Genomic DNA, 9,484 nt, shown 5'->3' with positions numbered 1-9,484 from the left:
GCAATAAGCCATAAATCCAGTGTCTCTATTCAATCCATGATTTTTAGTGTCTAGCAACATTATAAATGTAAGCTCCCAGGCTCGTCTTTTGAAGATGTTGTGTAGGTTTCCTTTGAGGATGAGGACTGAGAGGTCTGATATAGAGTGATTGTTTTGTGAACATTGTTCACCCACAGGTGATAGGGTGTTTTTTGTATTTTATCATTTCTCTGTGTGAGTTTATTCGAGAGTGTAGTGACTGTCTGGTTTGACCCAAATATTTGTGATTGGGGCATTGAGTGCACTGGGTGTGGTACACCACATGTTGTGATAGGCATGTGTAGGACCCATGGATCTTGAAAGGGGTGTGGTAGGGCTTTGTTGATCATTGTAACAATGGAGATGTGTCTACAGGTTTTGCATCTGTTGTTTTGACATGGTCTGCTGCCACTTTAAATTGGTGCGTTCTGGTCTATGGGGAGCTTGCTTATGATGATGAGCTTGGAGAGGCTGGGGGGTTGTTTGAAGGCCAGAAGAGGGGGTTCAGGAAAGATTTCTTTCAGGATGTGATCTCCATTAAGTGTGGGCTGTAATTGTTTGATGATACCTCATATGGGCTTCGGCGTTGGCTGGCAGGTGACAACTAGGGGTGTGTGGTTGGAGGGGTTTTTATTTCTATATTAAAGCAGGTTGTCTGGCAGTATTTGGGTGGCCTGTTTCACGATGTGATCTCCTTCTCTGGTGCAGTGTCCTTGTTTGGTGAAGACAGTTTTAAGTGTGCTCAATCCCAGATTTTCTTCTCAGAATATATTCTATGGTATCTGGCTGTAGATAACAAATTTCTTGGTTTGTCTGGGGTGGTTGCTGGACTTGTGAAGGTAAGTGTGGCAGGCTGTGGGTTTCTTGTATATAGTTGTCTGTAGGGTTTCTTTGTTCAAGCCCATCATGCACAGACCCATGCAGCATGGACAGACACATAGTTCTGTGCGCAGACGGACTGACCCACACCTAGATACATGCAGTACACAGACAGAGACACAGCCCTGTTTGTGCTCAGACATGTCGGGCTAATAAAAGATACCTCCTCCCCCAAGTTGCCTCTGTAACATGCAGTGCAGACAGCCCTGTGCTCCGACAGACCCAGGCATAGCCACGTGCAGCGCGTACAGACACACGGCCCTGTGCTTAGACAGGCAGACCCATGCACAGACACATGAAGCGCACACAGATACATCTGTGCTCAGACAGACTGACCCATGCATAGGGCCAACAAGAGGCACACATCCCTGGGCTCAGACACACCCATGCATATCCACATTCCGTGCAGACAGACAGACTGGTGCCTAGACACATACTGGGTGGATAGGCACATGAATGGAGGGGCAATGCAGACAGACCCACGTGCATAGCCACATTCAGCGCAAACAGACCCGTGCTGGGCGGACAAACCCCCGACCCCAGCTCGCTCAGACAGACAGACAGAGGCGCAAGACCCGCCCCACGCGGAGCACACACCCTCCCGCCCTGGCCAATGGGAGCCGGGCGGCGGGGGCGCGTCACTCCTGGGCCCGGGGAATCTCTTGAATGAGCCACATTGTTGCAGCGGAAAGTAACTAACGTGCCGGCTGATCGGCTCCGGCTCCGGCTCCCCGAGCGGCGGAAGATGATCGCGTCCCACCTGCTCGCCTACTTCTTCACCGAGCTCAGCCATGACCAAGGGCAGAAGGTGGGCGCCCCCCCCATCGATACTGGCGTGCCGGTACCTGGTGTGGGTGGTCGGGGGGTGTGTGTGTGTTAGTGAGGCTCGGAGCGGCACCCGGGGCGGGCTTTGTCGATACCCGCGGGGGGAGCGGTCCGCTCTGCGGTGGGTATCGATACCGAGCCGGGGGCGAGCGAGATGTGAGGCTTGTGCCTGTCCGGTCGGAGAGAGCTCACTGGTCCGGGGACCGGAGCGAGCGATACCCGGCTCCGGGCGGGGGGCAGGTTCCGTTCTCCCCCCACCATCCCGGGGGGGGGGCTGCAGCGCTCCCCCCACCCCCGTCCGGTTGAATTGCTGACCCGTGTTCGGCTGTGCGTCCCTCTCGCTTTATTGGGTGTGTTGGGGGGTCGAACAGTGGGAAGCGGGCTCCCTCCCCTGCCACCCCTCGGTACCGGGGAGGGAGTCCGGGCGGCGGATGGACGGGGCAGCTCGGGGTCCCTCCTGGGAGGTCCCGTTCCGGGAAACTCCGTGCATGATACCTCACGTCCTGTGTCTCGCCCGGCAGGCGGGGAGGGGGGTGTGCCCTAACCCCGTGGGCCGCAGCTCCGGGGGGGGGGCGATCTTTCCACTGCCTTGCTTTTATCGGCAGAGGCAGGGGGTCCCTGGCCCCAGGGTTTGTTTGGAGGAAGAGGAGGGTCTCCCCACTGCCTTGACTTCATGTTCCTCACCCCAGCCCTGCCCCCCCCCGGGCCGTGGGGTGAAATGATTCTGGTTCGGGGGGTTCTGCCCACGGGTTAGGGGTGGGTGGAACGATGTGACCTGATCCTGGGAGGGGCCGATTCTGAAGGCGTTTTCCCCTCCCCGGGGGTTTAGTTCCAGCCTTTGGAAAGGAAGCGGCTGCAGAGTGTCTGTGGGGAGGCAATTCTGGCTCCCCTTGTCTCGCTGCCAAAGCCTGGCCCAGCAGGATGGCTGGGGGCGCCCCTGGTGCTGGGATTAATTTCCCACTCCTGCTGCTGGGTTTTACAGGAGCCATGTCCCCCTCCACCAGACCCTTTCCGTGCCTGCTAAATCTCCCTCCCCGGGGTAGGTGGGGAGGGCTGGGAAACCACGGAGCGCCTTCCCGCCAGCCAACAAAACGGTTTCTTTTAAAGCATCCCAAAGCTCCTCGCTCTGTGGATTTGAGATTTTGCTTTGGCCTGTTATAAACCAAAACCTTCCTGTAGCTTGTTCCAGCCAAGGCTCTTACAACCCTCTATGATTGGGGGTAAGTATTGTCCCTCAGTTTATAGCTGGGAGGTGAGGGACAGGTTGTAACTTACTCAAGGTCCCATAGGAAGACTAGGCAGAGGCCAGGTGAACCCAGATTTCCTGATCCCCAAGCATAGCTTGAGCCACATGGCTGCGATTTAAAGTTTTGCTTTAGGCTCCCTGTCTATAAGAGTGAGGGTTATTTTAGGACATGTCTGAGTGGGATGCTTAGATTTATGAGAAAACCTTCCCTGGAGGGTTCCTCCCTGGAAGCCCAAAGAGGGCTCTTCAGTGGTGCCATGTGTCAAAATCCTGCAGTTCAATGTTTTCCCTTTCCCCTCTCATTTTGCGGGGTAGGGGAGGTTAACTGGGGACACAGTGAGCATCAGCATTAGCTGGATGGTGACACAGTGTGGATATATGCCGAATGTCAGCGCTGCTGTCCGCTTTGGGTAAGAGAGCAGGGTAGGAGATGGCATAGATCACTCAGGATTTGCAAACCAAATGGCTTTTTGATTAAGTTGGGGGGGGGGGGGAGAAGTGACAGGGAGCTTTGAATCCAATTTTAGTCCCCACCAAACCTGTGTTACATCATTAACGTGTTTTTTCTATACCAATTAGAAAACAAAAACTTTAACTCTGCCTCCTGCTTTGTCTGGAAAGTGAGCGGCAAATATATCAAAATTGCTTTCTTAAAAAAAAATTAATACAAAAAACCATATGCGTAACTTTAGCAAACCATGATCTCTGTCCTTGGATTGAAAATGGAAACCAACGAATTGTGTGGTCTGACTCTATTATTGTATAGTTACAATTTGCACAAGTAATTATGTATTCTGAATGTGGCCATACTGAAATGTGCTAGTGTTTGTTTAGCTTATTTGAATAGTCTAAATGCATTTGTCCTGCTTTGAACAGAACCAGCTGTTGGTCTCTGAAAATTAACTGTGAGGTGATTTCACCCCCCCTCCTTTTTTGGGAGGGGGTGCACTCTGGTGGTGAAACTTTATCTGAAAATGGAGTCTGAATTCTCCAGCTAGTCTGGTGAATGCCCTTAAATTAGAGCTTAGAGACAGGGACCATCTTTTTGTTACATGTATGTACACCTGGTAAAGCTCAATTCTAAGTGCTACAGTCACATGCTATTGTACACACATGCACACAGATGCTCTAGCTCATCTGAAGCTGCTGATCAGGATTTCTAAATTCCAATTAATGCTTCCTTTTTAGAGAGAGAAAAAAAATCACTTCCTCATTTTAGTACCACTGGTTTCCTTTGTAGCAACAGTGACAGAGATAAGACCCCGCTCGCCAGGGAGATCAGATGTAAAACTAAGAAACGCTACCATGCCTCTGATGTCCCTGGTGGTGGCTGCATTAAATTGGAAGTAAAAATACCTAGCAAAAATCAAGTTGATATGTAAAGAAATAGTTTAGGCTTCCGTCTTGTTCCATTGCATTTAGATATAATGGGGCTTGTGTAACAGTGTAATCAGCTTCTATGATATAGGTAGTGTAACAAGACGCAGGAGGTAGGTAGATAGTCTTGGTGCATTAGCTCTGAGTTTGCTATGCCCTTATCAGTAAGTTAGCATAAAGTTCTTTCTTAAGGAATTTCACTTAGTTCCAAACCAGGAACTTGGTGTGCAAAGCATGGTCTGTCCCTCTGTTTCAGTAACTACTCTTGCTAGGGAGGGCAAACAAAAGTTATTGTTTGGATGTGGGAAAAAGTTGCAAGCAATAATTGGCTCTCAGAAATACTCAACAAGACAGTTCAGCTACACTGGCTGTGTTTATGTATGATGAAACAGATTTACAGATACTTTTTCTGAATAACTGCTTCCAGACTTGGATTTCTTTCAGAATTGTTTATTAAAGAAGCTTCTGTAAAACCTCTTATTTAAAAAAAACCAAATCCTGTAGTTAATGGCCATGCTGCTTTGAACACCGAGTGTGCTGTTTCTTTGTCAAGACAGTGGATTGTGTTTGACTGTCTGTTGCAATGTGGCTACAGTGGGCCCTCGCCAATGTTACTTGGGGGCCTCTGGGCACTATAAAATCAAACAATAATAACACATAGGTGCTCCCACTTTTCCACAGTGTGGGCTACATCGCGTCTCCTGTTTGCAATTGCATGCAAGGGAAAGTAATGTTTGGAAAGTAATAAATGTATCTCTTTGCTATTTCTAATGCATCTTAGCAGTTGAAAAAAAGGAGATCCAGGTAGGCAGCCCACAGACCACAGTTGGAGAACTACGGGTGTAAAGCAAGAAGCAGCAATAACCTTGGCTGGCTGATTTGGTGAAATGACGCTTCATTAACTTGCATCTTCATGGAACTGACTGGGGAAGAACAGAGTATTTATATATTAAAAAAAAAAATCTGAGCAGGTTAGTGATCCTGTTGCTCCAACCGTGGCTGATGGAAACCATTCCTGATCACAGTCATTTTCAAGAGGTAGTGTTGTCTCTTGATTAAAGCTGGAGTCCATGAACTTGCACTCCTGAGTTCTGTTCCCAACTTACTGAGTTGCCATGACATAGCGTAAGTAGAGCCCTACCAAATTCACAGCCATGAAAAACGCATCACGGACCATGAAATCTGGTCTCCCCCCATGAAATCTGGTCTCTTATGTGCTTTTACCCTATACTATGCAGATGTCACAGGGGAGACCAGCGTTTCTCAAATTGGGGCTCCTGATCCAAAAATGAGTTGCGGAGGGGGGGTCACAAGGTTATTTTAGGGGTGTGTGTTGTGGTATTGCCACCCTTACTTCTGTGCTGCCTTCAGAGCTGCGTGGTCAGAAAGCAGCAGCTGTTGGCCAGGTGCCCAGCTCTGAAGGCAGAGCCCCGCCAGCAGCAGCGCAGAAGTAAAGGTGGCAATACCATACCATGACACCCTTACTTCTGCACTGCTGCCTTCCGAGCTGGGCGGCCGGAGAGTGGTGGCTGCTGACTGAGGGCCCAGGTCTACAGGCAGCAGCGCAGAAATGAGGGTGGCAATACCATACCAGGCCACTCTTACTTCTGTGCTGCTGCTGGCGGCAACTCTGCCTTCAGAACTGGGCTCCTGGCCAGCAGCTGCTGCTCTCCAGCTGCCAGCTCTGAAAGCAGGGCTGCTGACAGCAGCAGCACAGAAGTAAAGATAGAAGTACTGCAACCCCCCTACAATAAGCTTGCGGCTCCCCCCCGCCCCCAACTCCTTTTTGGGTCAGGATCCCTACAATTACAACACGAAATTTCAGATTTAGATAGCTGAAATCATGTAATTTATGATTTTTTAAAAAATCCCATGATCCTGAAATTGACCAAAATGGACCATGAATTTGGTAGGGCCCTAAGCTTAAATCACTTAATCTTCAGTTTGCCCAGTTGTAAACGGGGTCGAAGTAATTCTTGTCAAACCTCAAAGGTGTTGTGTAAACTTAATGAATGTTTGCAGAGCACTTTGAGAGTCACAGATGAAAGGTGCTTTAAAAACTCTAAGACTAATCATATTTGAATGTGTCACATGCACTGGGCCGGTGCTGCGTGTCTCGTACATTAATGTCGATAGAACCATTATGCTTTAAACTGCTGTCATTTGTGGTAGAAATAATGCTAGGGAAAGTACTAACTGCATGTGGACACTTGTGATTCAGAGCTGAAAAATTGGGCTGGTATGTTTTTTTCTTTTCCTTCTAGCTAAAGGTACTAATTAGGGATAAGTTTATTTAATTTTACTTTCATAATGAGGCCTCCCGTTCAGTACAATGTCTGTCTGTCTCTTTAAGCGAAGTCAGTTATGTGGAAGTCGTCGACCTTCCATCTTTGGCAGAATTGTAAAACTTCCACTCTCCTTTGGATACCAGTCCATTTGACTGTTTTCTGACGTGGCTGGCTCTTTCTTTCGCTTGCTTAGAGGAAGGATTTAAGTGTCTTCTTCCCCTTGTCGCTTGGAGTTGTTCTTAAATCTGAGTGTCATTGTCTCTTCCTTTTAAACTGTGACTGCGTAGTTGTGCTGGAGAAGGATGGTGGGTGGAGGTTCCCTGGAAACTGGCAACTTCCAGCCACTGGAAGAGTCCAGCAATGTCTGTGGCAGGCAAGCTTTCTCGTAATACCCAGCCAATAACCTTCACCTTTGCTCTGCAGGCAGCTCTTCTAAGGGCCTCTCTGCTCCAGTGTCCCAATTGTGGTGGTTTCTGCATTATGGGTACCTGCCTTCTCGGGACTGGATAGAGTCCCACCACACTCTGGCGGAGTGGCCTGGGGGCACAATGAGCCAGCTGGACAATAGTATTTGTGTCAAGGTAGAGGGACTTTGGTGGGGTCCTCCTGCTACCCCTGCTGTCCATTTCGTTTTCTGGCTGGATAAGATGTAAACCTCCAGGGCTGTCGATTTAGCACTTGGTTCATTTTCTGTCTTGTTATATAGTGTTGCCTACTGGATAGAGCACTGGGCTGGGGCTCAGGATACCTGGGTTCTCTTCCCAGCTCTACTACCTGCTGGGTGACGTTGGGCAAGTCACTTCCCTTTCCTGAACCTCAGTTTCCTCTTCTCTAAAATGGGCATAAAGTTATTGCTCTCCTTTGTAAAGTGCTTTGAGATCTACTGATGAAAAGCGTTAGGTATAGTTATTTTATTAATACACATTTATATTATCTTAGCACCTAATTGCGCCAATCAGATCAGGGCCCCTTGGTGCTAGGTGCTGTACAAACACATAATAAAAGATGTTCCCTGTCTTTAAGAGCTCGCAATATAAAGTATATGGGGAGCGGGGAGGAGGGGAGAATGAGGTAACAAAAACCAGAGGCTGTTTTATCACAGTTCATCTCTGTCTGTCCTCTCTTGTCCTGTGGCAACAGCAGTAGCTGATAGCAGCTGAATGGAAGCTTGGCTGGAATACACAGTAGCTTTTGTGTGCCAAGCCACAAGCATCAAATGCTCCCTGCGCTGGGGTGGGGGTTTTCCTGGGGGCTGCACTTAGGCTGCCGCGAACAGCAGCTGGTTTCTCGTAAAATACTTGGTGAGGGCAAGACTGAGTCTGCCAGTCCTTGCTGATGCACTGCAGCATGACTTCTCTTAGTAATCGGTTCCTTACTCCCCACCCCTTGAGGCGCCCCGTTCGCACGCTGTGTCCTGTAAAATGAGACTCTTGAGGGATGGGGGTGGGGAGGAACCGTCCGTACAGGAAATTATCTGACTCACACTATAGTGTGCTGCAACAGGATCTGGGAGGAGTGTTTGGGCTTTGCTTCCCTTGTAAGGTCACCACGGGGTTTATTTCTGCGAAGTGCTGAGCTATCCTGGTGGAGTCAGTTGGAGGTGAGGGCCGGCAGGATCTTTCAGGAAGTGCTCAGCGTTTTGCAGGTTCAGGGTCAATACTAGCAATCCACACCTACAACACAGTCATGCAGCATCTTGTGACTTGTAATTTACTAGCTAGCAGAATTTCTTCCTTTTGTCCCTAAGATTTTAAGTGGGGGAAGGCTAGGCCAGCCCTTGATGCTCCCGTATGTGATCACATTTGTCTACCTAAATTTACCAGGATGTTTGGCTATGTCTTAGCTGTGGCAACAGGCCCAAGTTGGGAAATGGGTCCTGTTCCCTGCACTTCTGCTACTTCAGAGTGTGATCTAGGGCAAGTCGCTTGCACCTCATTGTGCCTCAGTTTCCTCCTCTGTAAAATGGGCATAAAGATACCAATTTTGCAAAGCACTTTGAAAGCTACTGATGATACAAAGTGCTAGATGGGTGATGAATATTTATTTGCTTTCTTTCCTATGCACTGTTAAACAGTTGCTGCATTCCCCACCAAAGTGATTGCATTTTAGTGGTGGGTCAGGTGATCCATCTGCCACCCACTTAGGGATGTTTTGATAATTGCTTAATGTTTGTACAGTATCTTTCATCAGAGGATCACAAAGTATTATTTTGTGCTTCAGAATTTGAAAAACTTTTCATTTTTTTAAATTACATTTTTACTAATCCATAGCTGGGATGGGTAGGAAAAATGAAAACCTCCTGGTGCCACCATCCTGTGGGACTTGGGAAGAGGATCCTGATACCAAGCAGAACGCTTATGCAGCAGCAATCAGGCCTAAACCAACTCCCTGAAGGGTATTTGACACCCTGATCTGTGGCTGGCTATGGTAAATAGCTTGTCAGTGGAGCAGGCCAAACCAAAATCCCAGATTTGAACTGATCACCTGTTAAATCCAGATCCAAACTTTGCAATTTAAACACATCTCTTCTTAACACACATCGAACTTTCAGTCCACCACCACAAAAAAAGACCTTTAATGTGTTTTTTCACATTAAATTCTCTAAGTGCTTCTAAAATGCACAAGTAGATCTAAGAACTATATAGAGAGAAAATACTGTAGAGCTGGGACATTTATTCTGTGTTTGATTCTTGCCATGTCCGTGGATCTGAAAAAATCAGCCAAAAAATGAAGTGATTATTCATAGAAAAAGGCAAATGGCATTGCTCTCCTTCAGAGGGCCAGCATGCAAAAATAATTTAAGACAAGCATGTGCCCAGGTTCTTTTGCATTAAAATAAACAGCTCTGTAG

General features: G+C 48.1%; 1 protein-coding gene across 5 annotated transcripts in view; it reads left to right on the top strand.

Moving 5' to 3' along the window:
* The first annotated feature begins 1,642 nt into the window (after window positions 1–1,642).
* The window catches only part of LOC120397750 (hexokinase-2), a 64,936-nt gene continuing 57,094 nt past the window's right edge, over window positions 1,643–9,484 (top strand). The window contains exon 1 of one of the 5 annotated variants that reach the window (XM_039524152.1): window positions 1,643–1,705. In XM_039524152.1, the coding sequence (XP_039380086.1) occupies window positions 1,643–1,705 (63 nt within the window). The other 4 variants (XM_039524156.1, XM_039524153.1, XM_039524157.1 and 1 more) reach the window with 4 other exon arrangements.

The sequence above is a fragment of the Mauremys reevesii genome, linkage group 2 (genome assembly GCF_016161935.1).
Source record: "Mauremys reevesii isolate NIE-2019 linkage group 2, ASM1616193v1, whole genome shotgun sequence".
NCBI lineage: Eukaryota > Metazoa > Chordata > Testudines > Geoemydidae > Mauremys > Mauremys reevesii.
This window is presented reverse-complemented; position numbering and strand designations above follow the sequence as displayed.